Source organism: Cyanistes caeruleus, chromosome 17, assembly GCF_971803275.1.
Source record: "Cyanistes caeruleus chromosome 17, bCyaCae1.hap1.1, whole genome shotgun sequence".
Lineage (NCBI taxonomy): Eukaryota > Metazoa > Chordata > Aves > Passeriformes > Paridae > Cyanistes > Cyanistes caeruleus.
Window position 1 is genome coordinate 9,084,071 of NC_141717.1, and position 18,766 is coordinate 9,102,836.

At 42.3% G+C, this 18,766-nt stretch overlaps 2 protein-coding genes across 5 annotated transcripts in view; one reads left to right on the forward strand and one right to left on the reverse strand.

Annotated features, from left to right (window-relative positions):
* IQCK (IQ motif containing K) overlaps positions 1-1,643 on the forward strand; it is a 36,868-nt gene extending 35,225 nt beyond the window's left edge. For all 3 annotated transcript variants that reach the window (XM_086854690.1, XM_086854689.1, XM_086854691.1), the window contains one exon: positions 197-1,643. In XM_086854690.1, the coding sequence (XP_086710816.1) occupies positions 197-225 (29 nt within the window). In that variant the 3' untranslated portion in view covers positions 226-1,643. The remainder of the gene's footprint in view (positions 1-196) is intronic.
* GPRC5B (G protein-coupled receptor class C group 5 member B) lies at positions 1,567-17,680 on the reverse strand. 2 transcript variants are annotated; one of them, XM_086854686.1, is made up of 4 exons: positions 17,437-17,680; positions 10,424-11,437; positions 6,335-6,447; positions 1,567-4,987 (listed from the first exon to the last, which is right to left on the reverse strand). In XM_086854686.1, exons 2-4 carry the CDS (start codon positions 11,427-11,429, stop codon positions 4,943-4,945), a joined length of 1,164 nt encoding a protein of 387 aa, XP_086710812.1. In that variant the 5' UTR covers positions 11,430-11,437; positions 17,437-17,680; the 3' UTR covers positions 1,567-4,942. The 2 variants fall into 2 exon arrangements, with proteins under 2 accessions (XP_086710812.1, XP_086710814.1); XM_086854688.1 differs by having other exon boundaries at positions 4,757-4,987; positions 10,424-11,433; positions 17,437-17,633.
* Positions 17,681-18,766: the final 1,086 nt, after the last annotated feature.

Below are 18,766 nucleotides of genomic sequence, written 5' to 3' on the forward strand. Positions count from 1 at the left end.
GTGCAAGTATCTGAGTGCTGAAGCTGTGTCAAAACATGAGAAAAAATGCCATACAAAGAAGAAATGCACTTTTTGAGTTGGGCAGGGGACTTTTATTTATTTATTGAACAACAGAGTATTTGCTGTGGAAGTATGGATGTTTTATTTTTTGTTTCTGTGCTTGTTAATTTATTTATTTATTTTTTTATGGTTGCAGTGGGAAGCAAATCAGAAGAGCTGGACTAACGTACACAAAATCCTTCAACATCTCAATTTTAATTTCCTCACTAAAATTTCAAAGCACAGAGCTCATGGACTTTGTGATACTGACTTAGAAATGCTTTTAGCATTAAAGTTTTACATGTGAGGTATTGTAAATCAAAGGCAGGTTATGTAAGGACCCAGCATGCCAAGACAAAATTCAGTCTTAGTCTAAGTGAGCACAATTCTGTTAAAACAGATGGAATGGCATACATCTAGTCAAAAATGTTGAATCTGTGTTTATCTTGTGTTCCTGAATGCTCACTTAAAACCTTTTCTAAAAGGAACAAAACTCTGGATGAAATTAAATGGGGTTCTACTCACATGTAGGCAAGTGTTAAATCTTCTTTTATCATAAACTGGATTTCTCTGACTCCTGCAGAGCTGTGACAATTTACACAACTCCTGGCTCTGTTCAGAATGGACAAATTTGCAGAAACACTGTGCCCCTGCACTTCCAATGGAAGGCAATGAGAGCTGGGGTTGCTCTGCATTTCTGCAGGGAAGAAAAGTCAAAGGCCCTTTTGTTACCACTTTGCACATGTGCTGAGAAAGTGTAGAATTAAGATCCCAGTGTCAGCATTTTCAGCAATCTTATGCTGGCTACTTACTTTTTTCAGGTCCAAGCACAGTAAAAATCAGATTGGGCCTCTTGCTAAGGAACCTTTATTATTTTTTTAACTTAGCCCTGTCAAGCACAGTCCTATTTATGTCTTTATAATTTCACAGTTAGAGAAGATAGTAGCAGAACTACAAATAATTCCATGTAAGTCAAAGGTGTAGTTGTTTTAACTGAGCACCTAATAAAACAGGGGTGGTCTCTAGTACTTGCTGTGGTTCCACAAGGATTTCTTCCATCACTTGCACAGACTTTGTCTTCACTGTTACACCGACCCACCCCTTGCATTTTTTCCTAGTTGGTGATGATAGTTCCAGATCTGGAAAATCAAACCATTTGATGAAAAAACTCTCATCCTGCACTCTTCAAGCCCAGCTGTATTCTCCTGTCTCCTCCTTTTCACAAGCACAAGCAATTGAACCAGAACAGGAAACTGCTGAGCCAACAGGGGGAAAAAAATATCCCTTTTGTGTTAAGAGTTTGGCTGCTGAGCTCCTTGACTGGCTCACTGTTTGTTTGATAGGTGCCAGAGCTAAGGGTAAGTGTGGGAATATGGCCAAAGGTGGAGGAATGTGCTTTAGGAGCCCTTTCCTTCAGTTTAACTCTGCTTATATTGAGGAACTGCACCAAGGGGCAATTCTGTTGGTAGCACTGCTCACTGCAATGGAAAAAATTGGTGTGATTTTAAAACCAAGTGGACACAAACATTGTAAGTAAATAGTAAAGCCTTTATTCTCATTAAGAACAGCATTTTGAAAATAAAACATTTGCCCATGCTTTACAACCTTTGTAGTTTTGTATACTTATGTACAGTCATCATGGTACACATTGATTGTCTTGAAAATCCTTTAAAGATGTACTTAATAAGATACCAGTATGCAACAATCAGCGGAAAAAAGGGTACGTTATAAAACACACGTTAATACATTTAATAAATATATATTATCTATCAAAAATGAGCTTTAGCTCTCATCAATTAATAAAAAGCACCTGCTTTGTAATCCTGTAAGTTGGTAGAATAATCCAATTGTTTTATTATAAAAGCTACAATGCTCCCTTTTGTATGGCCTTTGGTTAGACCCAAGGCATCAAGCTCAAACAAAGCCAAACAAGATGCCTGTGTTTAGACTAGAAGCAGAAACAGCTAATTCTATAGTATTTCATGTACCTTGTTTATAGAAACAGCTGGATGTATTGAGAGTGTTCTTCTGATGCTACATTATTTTCTGGCAAGTGTCAAACACCCTCAACCCATCTGAAAGCAGACCAGGATCTGTGTGACTTTGAACACTTTCCCTGCCATTTATCAAAAGCCAGTCATTATAAAACTTGTTTTGGTAATAGATGCTTTTGTCAGATTCTTTGTGATTTCATTTTTCTGCATGGAAACACCATGAGCACATAACCATCAAGGGACAACATAGTAGCTTTTATAGTATAAAAGCTAATTATAATTAGGAGAACTGTGAAAGGCTTGTGCTTACTTATTCATGTGGTTCACAGATGCTCTATATTCTAGCAAACTTTCAAAAAAGGCAAAAGTAAATACTGTAACAAAAATGTCAGTTAACATAAAGGTGCCTTTCTTCAATTACAGTTTTATTTTGGGGCATTTTACATCACAGACTAGTGACTTACAAAAAAAAAGTTGCTCACTACTAATTGGATAAAATTGGAAAATAAAGACCCCCCTAAATCTATTACCACACTTTCACCACCACACATTAAACCCAATCCTGCTGATTTTTAATTCAGTGAATAGTCCACATGACTAACCCAATGAGACTAGTCATGTGAATAGCAGTTTGTAAAATCTGGTTGTATCTTTGCATAAGCCCTGAAATTCCAAACAACTTCATCAGGAGCAGGATTGGGAACTATCAATTCAGTCACATCTAGAAAAAGAAAAATAAAGTTTCTTAGGATTACTGTGTCTTGTGTAGATTTTGTCAAAGGACTGTAGAATGTGTGTTATAATTCATAAGTCTTGGTTGTAGCATGATAAACTTTTTAAAAGAAAGCTGTCCTACCATTTATGCCATGGTCATCTTATATGTTTTCATGATAAGAGTTTTATGAGGGATTTTTTTTTAACTGGTTTTTACAAGTAAAATTCTGCAGGCAAATTATAGTAATAGTTTTTTTTATTGTTCCAAATTACGTGTCCTCTGGGTGGCTATCATTATTTTAAAGATCTTACTTGATCAAAGCTCTGCTCATAACAAGCAAAATGTATTTCTAAGTCACTGGATAGCATGCAATATCCACCCCTACCCTACTTGGTTACTAAGGCCATCTAGTTACATAGAAAATGAAATAAAGGATCCCTAAAACAAGCACATGCTTCCTTTGCCTCGAGGAGGGGAGGGCAGGGGGGAGCTGACATACTCCTCCACTCATGCATGACAGAAAAACATTGCTTCTGGAGGAGAAGGGCTTTGAAATAAAACCCCATAAGATGATCATGGCAAGAATGGCGATATATACTTTTCCATATATATATATACATATATCTGTGTGCAACACTTAGGGACTGGCCTTGCAGCCTCTGTACCGGTACGTAGACCTACTGGTGTCGATGGGACTACTGGTGGGAGTACAAGTCTGCAGGACTAGGTTCCTAATTCAGTAGAAATGGAGGTACATGAGGAATCAGGAAGACTCTTGAAAAATAAAAAGCTCGTCTTTCTTCTGCAGTATACAGCAAGTAACTTCTCTCTGTGAAGCTACTAAGCTATTCAGTTATTTGTACATTTTAATTCTTTTTTTAGTTTGAAAATATATATTTTTATTACAGCATATGCAAAGTTTAATTGTTATATGTTTCCTATACCTTCAAGTAAAAACAATTAGCTTTTAGTATTGAGGAAAGCTAAGATTAACATTGGCCAAACAGTGAGGATACAGTGATGTTTTCAATGTCCGATATGTATTAAATGTTAAAGAAAGGAATGATTGCTCGAACATAATGAAAAACCATGGCACAACAAATGGGCAATGGGAACCGCTTAAATAACCCGGAGAAAACAAAGATGAAAAGCTTTGAAAAGTCTGCCTTATATCAACTCAAGAAAATGGATGGGGAGGAGCGGGGAAGAAACCACCTTAAATAAACAAAAACAACAACAAACCACTTCCAGCACAGAGATTCTACTCTCTAGGCACTAAAATGCACAACCACATTGAAACGCACGAACAACTGCGGTGCGGGGCACCGGGCTGGGCCAGCGGCCGGGGCTCCCCCTCTGCTGCCCGGGGACCCTGCCCAGGCAGCGCCCCGGGCCGGCCTCAGGAGCCTCCCTTCCTCCCTCCAGCAGCACCGCCAGGCACCTTCTCTCCCAGCCAAGCCCTCGCACAAACTCATCCTCCGAGGAGCGGCTTGGCCTGCGGGGGCCGCGGGCTCTCTGCTCGCCCCCCGCTCGGGGCCGGTACCGGGAGCGGCTGTGCCCGACCCACGCGTGGAACAGGTCACCGTGGTACCCCCGTGCCCCATCCCTCCAGAACTGCCCTCCTCGGGCGGCTGCTGGAGAGCAGAGCTTCAGCCACAGAGCACCTGAGCCGCCCCTGGGACCGTGTCTGACTACACACCATGCTGAGTGACTGTACAGCACAGCTAGGGAGGAGCAAACAAGGGACTTCTCATGACGTTGGAAATGACAGGAAAAGGAGCAAAATGGGGGAAAATCCTGCGTGTTTTCACACTGTAGCTGCAATCTCTCGTGGCAACATGAATTAAGTTTAGGTGAGAGGAGGGTATTTTGCAAGCAACTGCCAACCACCAAAATCAGGCTTGCCTGGCACACGAGTTACAGACAGGAGAGTATCTTACGCTTCAGAATACAATATCCCCTCTGCCAATTTAAGGTGTGCCTACTTCTGTTTTAAATTAGATTCAGATTTAGTTTTACGATTTTATTTTTGCAATTCTCCGTTCAATGGTGTTCACATTTAGGCAGATTTAGAAAAATCCTGGAGGTTTTGTTGCTTTGTTCTGGTACTGTTACGGATTCCTTCCCTCAAAGACACACTGCCAGGGAACAACATCTGCAACAAGGATTCTTATTCTCTACAGCCTACAGCTTTTCACCAGAGGTGTCGTCCAGTGTAACTTGGCGGAGCAGTTGGTATCTGGAAATAAGGATAATAAACCCATAACTGAGAGATCTAGACTGTTCAAAAACCAGTGTTATCATGCTACATGAGAGCTTTCCAAATGGTACTTCTAGAGCAAAGTGATACAAAGAAACTCATCTTCCTCCCATACAGTGCATTTATCTCTCTGCAAAACCATGACTACATATACACATGAGCTTTGTATCCAACTCAGAACAAAGCAAAACAAACAAAAAAGCCAAATTCTCAAGCTTCTCATCCCTTAACTGCCTTCTCCCTGAGCTGCACATTCTGGTATCAGAAAACAGGCAGAGATGAATTCAAACATCTGAAAGATGCAATCCATTACTGACAGCAAAGCCAAGCCTTTTCATTTTACTCAAGTTGACATGTTTCACAGTCTTACCCACACAGGAGAATTCTTGTATTTAGTCCCTCTTGTTCACTAAAATCAGCCAAAACTCTACTTACTTAAAAACAAAACCAGACCTGAAATCAGTTCATTATTTGGTTTTAAATATAGAGGTTGAGTTATGGAATCAGCTCATGATTCAAAAGAAAGAAAACCCAACTCACATGAGTACAAACCAGCTCATGAGTAGATTTTTAAGAAGCATGTAGATATGCATGAAAAATGTGGGGATGAAAAGTCTTCTTTTTCAACATAATGTCTGCTATATGAAATGTCTTAAGTGAAAATTAGACATAATGTGAAAAACATTTGTAAAGTCCGTTTGGCATCACTAAACCAATCTTACAACAACCAGGCTGCAAAAGTACAGGTCTATCAAAGAATGACATGCCAAACCATTGTCTAAGGAAGAAAAATTGATACTATTAACATTAAAATATTCTATATTCTTCTCTTATGGATCCCTTTTCAAAAGATGTACAAATCTGTATGTTACAAAGAATTATTTTTTATTTTACAAGAAAATGGACTATATGAGAGACCACCATCATCTGCATAATTTTTTAATGTTCTGCCTGAAAACATCTGTGTGACTCACACCATCTTGAAAGAAATCAGGTCAGAAATGGTGTCACTTAATAGTTATGTTAAATACCTTAACACAAATTTAATTTGAAAGGGCCACTGAATATGTTGTCTCACAAAAAAAACTTGGTTCACTGAAGCTGCACTGCAAAATGTGAATAGCCAAGTAAACAAATGCAAAATACTTGTTAATTACATATTTTCTAGAGGGAAGGGAAGCATTACATGCAAATTTGCTGCCTTAAATTTTCATTTATAGCTTTCCCCCTGCTGTGAATAAGCTAAAGCAGGTTTTTCAATTAGTAATGGTTGTATATATCAGTGCATTTTAAAGATTTCTTAAATCATCACATTTTGATACTTACAGTCCCACCATTTAGCACAACTGCCATCTCAGTTGGCTGATAAACATTGCTTCTAAAAGGAGCACTAGGCCGGCTTCCCAAACTGCCGTTTCGAAATCCTGCCGTTCTTAGCGCTGTGTTTGGAAAAGAGAGATCACTCTTAGAACACAAGTAAAGCTGTGCAATCACAGAGTATCTTCCTTCCAGTTTAGTTATTGGGAACTTTGCCACTGATTTAACTTCCATGTTGCTTTTGAACAGCTGTTTCTCTTACATTTTGGGAACGGATCTCAGAAGAATCAGATTTACATTAAATGAACTGTTTGCTAGGGAGGGGGAAAAAAAGGAACCAAATTTCCGAAGCTTGCTTAATTCTCATTTCAGTGGGAGCACAATGTCTACAGTCACCAAACCTGTGATGTGCCCTGAACAATGCATTTTGCAAAGTTGCTCCCTGTGTTGGTCTGGGTACTGTGGGGTTAAGTGAAATGTGTTACATTTTGCTTTCTATCAAATTCGGTGGACAGGGATCCAAAGCCTTGCTCAAGCCAGCAAGCAATGCTCACAACCCCCTGAGCATTACTTCAGCATGACTAGCATATAAGGATTTTCCAGATGTTTCAGATTATATTTACTCTGAGAAACGAGAAAGATGGAACAAATACTGCTTTCGAATAGCTTAAACATGGCAAATCACTGAAGCCACAGGGAAGATACTGATTGTCCTTTTGGATGTTTAAATCAGGAATAAATCGGTCTCCACACTAATTTTAGTACAAGTTTGGGTTCAAGATGTAAATTCTGAATGAGATATACATAGTGAGGGACATGCTGCTCTCTCTAAAGCAGTCTGGGGATTGGCACATACAAACTCCCTCTTTAATTTTGAGGGTAAATAATGACTTCACTGAACTCAGACGTGGCCAGGGAACAGAGCTCATTTATCCACACGTTGTGCGTGGTCACAATGGGCAATACTCATCTGTCAGCTGCTAAACAGAAACATGCCCAGTTCAGGCACCTGGGGCAAGAACTTCTCTTAGATTTAATTCAAATTACTATTCTACAGTCTCTGGCTGTAATAATGAATGAGCTGAAGTTTATTTTAGAGAATTTCAACACAGACTTTAATGAAGCCAGGATTTATCTCCAATGTAGTTGCTCTGAGTAGAAGAAGATTTAAATGGATCCTAGTGCCATATGCTGTCCTCTATCCACTGCTACTCCTCTCTTTGGGAGTTGTGCACCAAGATGAAGACTAGTATTGATTTAGCATGGAAATTCAAGAAATTCCACCCTGCAAATGCTCAGCTGTTGACTTCAGATACATATAGACCCTCACTTGCTCTCTGTTTGAAAATTACATATTTTTTGCAGAACACTCAGAGAAAAAATTATGAAAATGCCTAAACTGGAACTAAGTATTTTTTTATTAGATATTTAACCATCTCAAGGTCAGTAACTTTTTTTTTCTTTGCTATTTGACTACTTCTTGTGTGATAAACATACATGATTGCAGTGGTAGTTGCTAGTACACACAGACAGAAAAAGAATCTTTATCATGCACACCATCATTAAAATATTTATACAGAATATTTACACAAAACATACACAGTCATTTCAAAGCTATCTTAAAGAGCCAGTAAGTTTAAATTCATATTGCTAAATTTTCTTTCCCTATTATGGCAAACATCTACGCTTTTTTTGACATGAGAATCTCTGACAAAGTTTGTAGATAACATACTCATTCTGGATTTTTTTCTCACACCAGTTTTACCATTTTTCCTTGTACTTTTTACATTACTATTAAGTAAATCCACTTGCATAGGGTATGTATAGGTAAAAATCAAGCAGTACTGAGGATATTCAAGCAAATGTATCAAAGCCTCTTTTTAACACGTTCTAAATTTTGTTCACTTTGTTTTTAGGCATTGGCCGTGATGGTGACTGGTAGCACTAGAAGCTATTAAATGAAATTTAATGATACCAGAGCTGCTTGGGTTTCCTGACAGCTGTAACATTCTACATTCCACATCCAGATTTCTCTTGTTTAAGGCAAATTCTCTCTGGCTATAGAGGTTTCCCTACTAGTGTGCACTGCCCTTCCAGAGAGCACAGAGAACTCAGTCAACTGCTCTTTGTACAGGTTTTCTAAATACTTTATTATAATTTTAGAAGGCACACCTATAAAAAAAGCTCTTCTAAAGAGATATTTCAACCTATCATATAAATATTTAAATCCCAGATTAATATGCTGTTTAAATGATGTTGAAGGTGCTTTGCCACTGACAACCATCAGCACTGGGATCAGACTTAGTGACTCGGTTATTATTGCCTGTATTTAAGTCTCTACCATGCTACTAAGTTTTGTCTTTAAACCCTGCTGTCCCAAGCTAGCCCTTAAAGAACTGCTGCAAAAGAATATTTAATCTGTTTTGATGTAGTAAAAATTCCTGTATGCCACAGGAATAGGAATGACAGGTATTTATTATGGTATACATTAATAAGGGCATCAGATAAGGAAATCTATTTTGTATTGTATTATAATTCAAATAGATTAAAACAGAACATAAATTGAACTATAATAGACAGTATAATGATTTTATAGCTATCATTTATCTATCCATTTCACAAAAAAACCTTAATTACTGAATGATTAGATCAAAAAGGTGCTTCCAGTTCTTTTTTTAAAATGCATCCATGAATGGGAATGATACAGAGTGGAAGATCCAATTTTGTTCTTAGATCTGCCTTAGCCAGAAATAGCTTCACTGAAGCCACTGCAGTACTTTACTATGAAATTAATTTAATGGAGGATGGAGGACAGTAAAAGTAAAACCACCACAGAAAAAAAGAGTGCTTTTAACAGTCCATAGTGCAACTGCCTCTTGCTTTGGAACATTAATAATAACAACCATTCTTTTATTCATGTGATTATTTTTGTTTTACCACTGCCCTTATGGTATCTACTCACAGAACAAACTATCTACTAGAAGGAGACCTTTAAAGTTCCTGCTAAAAAACTTAGAGGAAAAAATGCCTTCCTGACCCAAGGTTGTGCCAAACAAAAGTGCTGTTTTCCTCCCAGGGAAACATCAAACCCAGAGGAAATCAAAGACACATAAAGATGAATAAGAAGGTGAAGTGCCTGCACCATGTGCCCTAAGCCTTCTTTCAGGGGCTGCCAGAGCAATGTGGCAACTGCAGCCTGGGATAGCAGGCCAGTATTCTTCTCAGTTAGAGTGAATAAAAATCAGAGTGACTTGTAACAAAATCCTTATCCAGGTGTGGGGCAGCACCAGACCACATCCCTCCTAAGAACACCAAGGGTTCCTGCTTCCCACTGCTGCTCAGAGAGGCATCCCTGGGATTTCTGACACGGGTTAAACGTTCAGCAAGGCTTTGGATCTCTGAAGTTGTTGCTGGTCCTTTCAGCAATCACTCAGAAACATTTCCACTGCAAATTTTAATGATGTGTCATCACACATCATTCTACAACAAGGAAGGCAAATTACCTCGAAACCTCCATGAAACCTCATATATTCAAGCCTTCAGAACAAAGGCTGTCTTTGAACTGTCCATAAACCACTTGGCATTTCTTTCCCCCACAGGGAACACAAAGTGGCACTAAATCCAGTTTAATGGAAATATAACTAATAATAATAATTATTTAGTTACTTAAGTGGCTGAGCAATTTGTAACATAGGCCACTTAATTGTTTTTTTGAGTTTTTGGGAAAATATTTTGTATTAAATGTTCATAACTGCTAATTACAAAAAAATGTCATTTAAATTATTTAAAATAACTATTATTTTTTTCCACAATTAAGTTTTTCTTTTGGTGTTAGCTTTGCATTTGAAATTGTTCACTTTTTCAAAGGAAAATCAACATGCAGAAGAATCATTTTAACCTAACATTTGTATTGTCTGCATTTTTTTCATTTTTCTCCCTCACTAGATGATCTAAATGAAAATTGTAAAAGGGAACACGGTGTAGTGTGAAAATTATTGTATTTATCATGACCTTTGTTTTCAACACCTGAAAAATGCCTCATACAGAGAGTCTTCTTGACATTACAAAAAAATATAGTCCTTTATAGCCAATTCTTACCTGCATTATGTTCATCCATTGAAAAGGCTTTATTTTCCATGTAGCTCCGAGGAAGCTGTATATCTTCCTCAAAAGCGGTTTCACGCATCCTTGGCTGTGAAGTATCAAAATAATTGGGTGTGTTTTCCTGCTGTGATGGAAGGATGGTACAGTGGACCTCTGGGATGGCATGAAAAATAACAAACACCCAACCACTGGACACCAGTGCAATAGCCAGAGTGGGATCACTCCATTTGTCTCGTCTCTGGAGCTCGGCGTTACCAAAGAGGTACATAGTCATCCAGGCTACCCAAATCAGAATGGAAAAAAAAAGGGTTATAATGAGGCATACTCCGTTTTTCTTCCATTTCTTAAACTTCCCACAGAGAGTGAAAAACGAAAATCCCATGGTAAATACCATCAGGAACATAACGTAAATGGAAGCCATGGCAAAATCCATCGGTTCGTAGCTGCAGGCCAGCTTGTTATCTCTGACGATGGTCAGGATCAGCCACTCGGTTGCGATGATGACCTGCACCAGCATCAGGCAGATGGCCACCCCAGCCAGGTGCCAGCCAGAGGGGCTCTTCCCATGGCGAACGAGTCTGCGAAGTCTCCAGGCTTGAGCTAGCAAGCACGAGAAGCACAAAGCAAAGATAACCCCCCACAGAAACCTTCGGGTAGAGCACACCATTTCATCTTCTTGGATGATGAAAGCAAACGTCAGCCCAAACAGTCCCAGAGTCCCAAAGAGAAAGAGGAAATGCGTTCCCAGGGGGCTCTTCTTCTCTTTGTCCTTGATGAAGGGGAGCCTCACCAGCAGAATCAGCATCAGCAGTAATGTGGTCAGCACACCTGCCCCCGCCACCGCCTCCAGAACGATCCCCCAGATGGCATCCAGGTCACACAGGTAAACGTACTGAGGGAGGAGATCCAGTCCACACCCTCGAGGAGTGCTGGAGTTTTCTGAAGAGCCATAGCTGATCACGAAGAGGAGGAAGAAACCAATGGCTGGGTAGGTTTTCATTTTTCTGTCTGAGACAACAAAATACTTGTTTAGCTAGAGCTGAGTTTGGAGGATTTGACAGCCTCTGAAGCCCAGCTTGTTTCAGTAGCCCATGTTTACAGGTTTTGCACTGGATTTGCAGCTGGCACAGCCTCCCCCCAGCCCCTTTCACTGCCCTCCCAAAAGCTGTTTTTGCCTGTTGTACTCAGAATGCAAAATGACTCATTGCTCTGTTTGCACAGATTGAAAACATCATTTCCAAACTCTGACCCTGCAAATGGTTTAAAACACAGCCAGAAAATAATTATGTATCCTGTCGCAAATATTACATTATCTGCAATACTTAGATACTTACTGCCTGTTTAAATGTAATAACCCATTCAAGTCAAGGTGTTTCAAGCATGGTTAAGTTGCAGTGGGCTTGCTGCAGGTGTTAAGCTATATCACAATTACACTGTCCCACAGCCTTGCTCCTTTTACTGGAACAAAAGCAAAGTCAAAACCATTTTTTACATTATTACTTTTTAAAGGATAAAGCAATCCAAGTAAAATAAACATTTTACATTCTTAAAAAAATAAATAAATGTTTTCATGCTCAGTCAATAGGCAGTTATCATATTCACTTCTTTCATCCTCTTCCAAAGCCCAGATATTAGATTGCATTTGGATATGGGAATGGTAGTCTAGAAAAATCCCATATTCTGTGACAATGCTGCACACATGCAGTGTCATCAATCAACTAATCAAAAATGAATGCTTCACTGTGCTTCTTTGCCAGTCCAAAGCCATTCAAAGAAAACAAATAACAAAAACCAGAGCATCGCTTTCTTGGATCCAGAGAGTGGACAATGGAACACAACACATCGCACTTGACCAAAAGCCTAGACAAGTCCCAGCTTAGTTTTAGGAATAACATGGGTTAGGAGCTTTGAAAACACACATTATGGCATTTGCTTTCATTAAACATAGCACAGCAAAGGAGATTGTTAAAAAATGTAACCTTTAACTCCCAGTCTGCCTCAGCCCCAGCTGCCCTGTAAGGGCAGGCTGGAGTAAACACTGCGTGGAGCAGATATGAAACCTGACTCTGTTAACCTTCACTAGCAGTCAGTGCTGCAGGTTCCAGCAGGATTTTCATTGATGTGAGGAGTGTTTCAGACTCCCACTTGTACTGTATGACCATGAGGAAGAAAAGCACCACATAAGCAGGCAGTAATGTTAGTCAATGTGAGTCACACAGCTCATGGGACCTGTTTAGGATGCAAAATGAAAAGCAGAGAAACCATCAGGAGCTCTTTTGTAAGCCATACAACAGTCCTAACTGGTTACCTGTCCAAGGAGATTTTGTAGATTAGAACTGCTCTTAATGAAAACTTTAATGAGAGTTGAAAATAATTTAAAGTAGCAGTGCAATGTTGCATTGAGCACAATTGGTCATAACCAACACAAAATCTATTTACACAGATTGTCTGAAACTGTACTGCATCTCTTAGAGCTGAGAACTCTGGGTTTTCTCATGCATTACAATCCTGTGCTTTACAGTCCTGCAATGACCAAAGTTAAATCTTGAGGATCTGAATCTTCAAACCAATGTGAAAGCAGTGTAATGACCAATGGCCATTTTCAGCCTCTGAAGAGACAGATGATGAAGCTTATGATGTTTCCTATTAGGGGCACCAAGACAGTAAACATGCCAATATAAATGTGTAATAACTCTGTGGTCTTCACTCACACAGGATACAAAACATCCTATTCCAAACCTTCATCTCGGAAGTAGAAGCTGTGACAAATAATGTGATCTGGGCTTGGACAAACAGGAAATGGGTAATGGGCAGTCTCTGCCAGCCCACAGAAATGAATCTTTGCACTATTGGAAAGGCTGCAATGTTCTAATGATGCAATGACCTGCTAAGGACAAATGATTTGTTTTCTACCTATCTGCAATTTACTTTATGGGAAATTGGTAGAATATACACTTGTTTATATCTGATTTGTGTAACAGGTCCTTCAATGACTCTGTCGCAACACCCACGTTAAAAACACTGACTATACAGACAGAAAACCAACCATCAGTGAAATATATTCATTTTTGTATTGACTATACGCTCAATAAATCCCCTTGCCCTTTGAGTACATAATTAACTAGAAGAAAACATTCCGAAGATAGTTCTCTGACTCCTTTTATGCACAGTCAATTCCTACTGCAACTAGTGAATTTCCTCTTTAGAGTGTTTGAAATGTCCTAAAGAGTGTGAAATGGTCAGTGCCTGCTGACACAAAGGGGGGAAATCCCCTGGGAGCTGCTAAGGTAATGCTCCAAACCAGTGATACCATTTCAAGAAGTAGGAGGTCATGTGGAAAATGACTCAAAATTCATTCTAAATGTCACCCAAACTAGAAACAACAAACAGCCCTGAAGTGAGGGTCATGTTAATTTTCCACTATCCCATCACTTACAAATTATGAGAAGCATGAACCAAATTGCTTTCAATACTAGCTTTGTTTATTAGCTACTCTCCTAAGACCTGAGGGTTAATGAATTAAGTGTGAGTATCCCCAGTTCTAAGATATTTTCCAGTTTTCTGGTTACTTTATTCATGTCATGTAACCCTCATGTGATTGAGCTATTCTAGGACAGTCTGTTTCCATGGAGATTGTGCTGCATGGGTAAGCAGTCATATTGTCAGGCCATCATTTGTTTCCTCTTCCTATTTGGAAGTGTTTGGGAGGGGGAAGGGAGGGTTAATGAATTTGAGTATTTCCCCCTCCATGAAGAAATGGTTAGTTTTGGAAAGGGGGAGTTAAGCTGTGACCAAATATATTCAGAATTCAAAATATGTACTCTGAAATATAGAGATGTTCAACTTAAGAGGAATTTTCCCAAGCTACTTCCTCCTCTTGGGAAAGTGGATGGGACATAATCAGTGGCCCTCTTAGAAAGGTGCTAGACAGCCACAGGACTGACCAAGAAATCTCTAGGACAACTGACAGTTATTCCTGGTGTGAAATAATTTCCTACCCAATGTCAGTCTTACTAAACACTAGATCCTGCCCAGACCAAAGTTGGCAAGCAGGGCTTGAAGTCTCCAAAGAAGGAATCTTTCCCTCCTAACTTCAATCAACAAAGCAGTTTGTTTCTATCCTGTTTACTATTCATTTCTGCCTAACTGGGTAAAAACAGGCAATATTAATAATCTACCCCCTGAGACATTACCAGCCAAAAAAAATCCTCTTTCTAGTGCTGATACTCTGCACTGAACACAGACAGTTGTAAAAACAAAGGAAAACACTGCATTACAACACACAAGTTTGGCAAATGAATATCACAACCTTAGCTAAAGCCATAGAATCAATCATTGTAAGGGAAAACTGTGAAGGTTGTGGGTTTTTTTTTTTTCCAGAAGAGTTGTTTCCAGAAAAAAAAAAAAAAAATAAAAAGAAAAAAAGAAAGACATCATTATGGGGGTTTTATTAAGATAGCATCTTCCTCAAGCCTGTGCAGTGGGTAGGATGGCAGAGTTCTGTGCCTCTTGAGATTTTACAGTAAAATTTTACTACACATTCTTGTTGGTTGTTACTTAAATCAGTAACTGTAGAGGAAGAGTATTTTTACCTCTGTATGTCTAGATTAGCTCTTACTAAAGTTATGCAACCTCACAGTAGTAACAATAGCGCTCTATTCGACTGGCACTTCTGCTGCCAGAGAACTACAGTAACACAGGAATGCCACACAAACATTCCAGCACAGATACACTCAGCAGCACCGATACATCCCCTGCATACTCCAATGAAAAAGAGAAGAAAAGCAACTTGAGATTTTTTTACCCCCCCCAGATTCCTATCCAGAATTTTATTTTGGTAAAGCCATTAAGGCAACATACCTGAAACCAGTGCAATCAGGAACACTTGCTATCAATATTCTGATCAATAAGCCTTACACATTTTAGGCAAAAGTAGCAAACAATTAGCAGGACAGCTTCAAATCCAGTACTCAATTTTTGGCTCAAAATCTGCTCTCAATGACAGCTGTAATAGCTCCACTGTTTTCTACAGTGAGATCCCCTTCATTACATTATCTGGCATAGAGTCACTACAGAAATTGCAGACACAAAGCTGCCCCAGCGGGTACAAACTACAATTACAAGCAACTAAGCAGAAATAGAAAATCTCACAGTTGTCATCAAAAAGTTGTCATGGTTAAAAATCAATGAGGCTTTCTGTAGTTAAAGTCTTCTGACCAAAGCTTGCAAAGGGATCAAAAAGACACGGCTGTTTGCTGCTACAGAATATATATAGAGAAAAAAATCTGTAACTGTGCAAAGATTTAAGGTTGGGCTATTCATGGTTAGATGCATTATCTGCTCCTGGACCTGGAGTTCAAATGTTAGTCAACTGACACAGGGAGATGCATTCATGCATGCAGAGAAGAAAAACAAACCAGTAAATATAAGCAATAGTGGCACAAATAGTAACCTGCTCTGCCACACAGGCAGAAGACTGGCTCACTGTGCAACTTCCTAAAGAAAACCACCCCCACCACCAAGTGTTGTGGAAAGATGCGAGTGAGTGAGGAATTAATCACAACACAGGATCTCTGCCAGCTGCTTTTGATCAGAACTGAAGAATGAGCTCCAGGACTGATAACAGAGCAGCAACAGCCAAGCTGAGATCAGACTACTCGAAAGATGTGTGTATTTCCAGAATAATAATTAATAGTGCAATTGTGCTTTGTAGGCAAAACTACAGCAGTGATTTTGACAGCCCCTGCATTAGATACACATCATGCTCTGTTACAGCCTCGTGGTTACAGAAGGCAAGATCCCACTCCAAAAAGGACATCTAGAAAAAGTATTGCTTTCATTTAGAAATACTTTGTGACGCTGAAAACACTAAGAAATTATCTTTCTAATTTTCTAGGAGCTGAATTCCCTTTGACCAGAATCTGTGCATCACGTGTGCCTAGGTACTCCTAACCATAGTGCCTGGTGTTGAATTCACAACCGACAGCAGTCAATGCCAGTAATCAACTGCTTTTATTTTCTTTGCTAATTCTAAGACTTTTTCTATTCATGTCATAGCCTCCTAGCAGACAGATGTGTTCTGTCACCTGATTTCTCCTGATTTAGCGAGACAATACCTGAACCCCGGTACTCCCTGCCGGTAAGGTACCCCCGTTAAACAGCTACTCGGTACTAGCGCTCATCACCGAGCTGGGTGTTTGGCTTCAGCTAACCCCAAATCCTGTTAGCCGTGGGATAAACATTAAAGGCAGGTGTAAACAATGGGTTCACGTAAATGTTAAATCCTCTCTCTGCGTGGCTTTGCGAAGAGGTAACACAGAGATAGGGCTTTTATTAACTAGAGAGAAAACTGCTGCGCACCCGCAGCCAGCCCGAGCTGCCGGGACCGGACCGCGGCGGCCAGGGGCCAACAAAAGGCTCTTCCCCCTCGGCCTCTTCCCTGTCACTGCCCTTGAGCTCCCGCTGGGGAATGCGATGAGGTGCCGGGCTCGGCTGCAAGTGCCCCGGTACAAGCGCGGTGCGAGGCCAAGCGGCCCCTCCGTGCGGCCGGTGCGCGGCTGCCTCCGCTCCGGGCTCGCCTTAATCCGCCTGCAACCTCCTCCTCCTGGACGGTACCTATCCCGCTTCAGCCTCCGCTCTTTTGTCCCTTCGCCCATTTCTCTCTTCGGTTTCTTTTCCCCGTCTCTTCCTCCCCCGCCCGTCCCCGCTCTTCTTCCCCATCCCCTCCGAACTCCACTGCCCTCCCCGCCAGCCTTCCTCCCCGCTCCCCGCAGCGCAGCCCCCTGCTTGGAGCCCTCCCCCCCCTCGTCCTGCCCTATATCCCGTCTAATCCCCCCCAGGATTCCTATATCCATCCTGTTGTCTGCTGGCAGCCACCGGGCTAATTCTGCGGGCAGCGCAGGGCGCAGAGCCGGGCGAGCGGCTCCGCTGCGCTCCCCTGGCCCGCAGCGTTACCCCGGGCGTGCCCCCGGAGCCGCTCCGGGGCCGCCGTCCCCCCGCCGGCTCACCCGCTGTCTGCTGCGGCCGAGGGGCAGCTGTGTCCGCCTGCCCTCCGCAGTCACATCCCGGCTCGGGCGGCGCGGCGGCTCCGCGGCGGGGAGCGAGGGCAGCGCCGACCGCCCCCGCGGCGGCTCATGGAGCGCTGGCCCCGGTGCGCGCCGTGCCGAGCCGAGCCGAGCCGAGCCGAGCGGAGCGGAGCGGTGCCTGCCCCCGCCGCTCCACCGCGCACGGCCCGCGGCCAACCCCCTCCCACCGCCCCGCCCCGCTCGGGCACGGCACGGCCCGGCCCGGCTCCGCTCGGCTCCGCGGGGCAGGGGACCCTGGGGACAGCGACAGCGGCGCTGTGGCCGCGCGGGGCTGCCCGGCTCCCGGGGGAGGGCGCACACTCACACACACACACACTCACACAAACACACTCACACTGCTCACACAAACACACTCACACACTGCTCACACACACACACACACTGACACTCACACACTGCTCACACACACACTCACACACACACAAACACACTCACACTCACACTCACACACTGCTCACACACACACACTGCTCACACACACACACTGCTCACACACACTCACACTGCTCACACACACACACTCACACACACACACACACACTCACACACTGCTCACACACACTGCTCACACTCACACACTGCTCACACACACACACACACTGACACACTCACACACACTGCTCACACACACACACTCACACACATTCTCACACTCACACACACACACTCACACACACACACACACTGCTCACACACATTCTCACACTCACACACTGCTCACACACACTGCTCACACTCACACTCACACACACACACTGCTCACACACACACTCACACACACACACACACACACACACTGCTCACACTCACACACACACACACTCCCAGTCCCTCAAACACGCTGCACGCCCTCACAGCCGCAGCTCCCGCTCCGCAGCCGTCACAGCGCGCAGCGTGTGCGGCCGGGCTGCCACGGGGGACACGGGCATGGCCGCAGCCCGACGTGCTCGGGTGACAGGAGGGCAGGACACAGCGCGGGCCGGGAGCGGGCACACGGACCGGCATTCCTGCCTGCTCCCGTCTCCGCAAATGAGTGCGGGAGCAAGGGCTGGGAACCCCCTCCCGGGCAGGCTGGGCACGCACACACCTATGGCCAGGTGTGGGACTGCAGAGGTGAGGGGGTTTTCAGCCCTCTGACAACGGGGGATTTTGAAGGGGCTGGATACGTTCAAACCTTCTCCAGATGCAGCTTCCGTCCTGCCACAGCCCGAGACAAACACTCGGAAGGGACCCTTGTGCTAGTGACACTTCA

Bases quoted from the DNA above. Each gene is read 5' to 3' on its own strand.
- GPRC5B (XM_086854686.1), bottom strand. From the start codon at position 11,429: ATGAAAACCTACCCAGCCATTGGTTTCTTCCTCCTCTTCGTGATCAGC. The intron at 6,448-10,423 runs GTAAGAATTGGC...TTCCAAACACAG, and splicing joins AATGGATGAACATAATGCAG to CGCTAAGAACGGCAGGATTT. The intron at 4,988-6,334 runs GTAAGTATCAAA...CCTTATTTCCAG, and splicing joins TTGTGCTAAATGGTGGGACT to ATACCAACTGCTCCGCCAAG.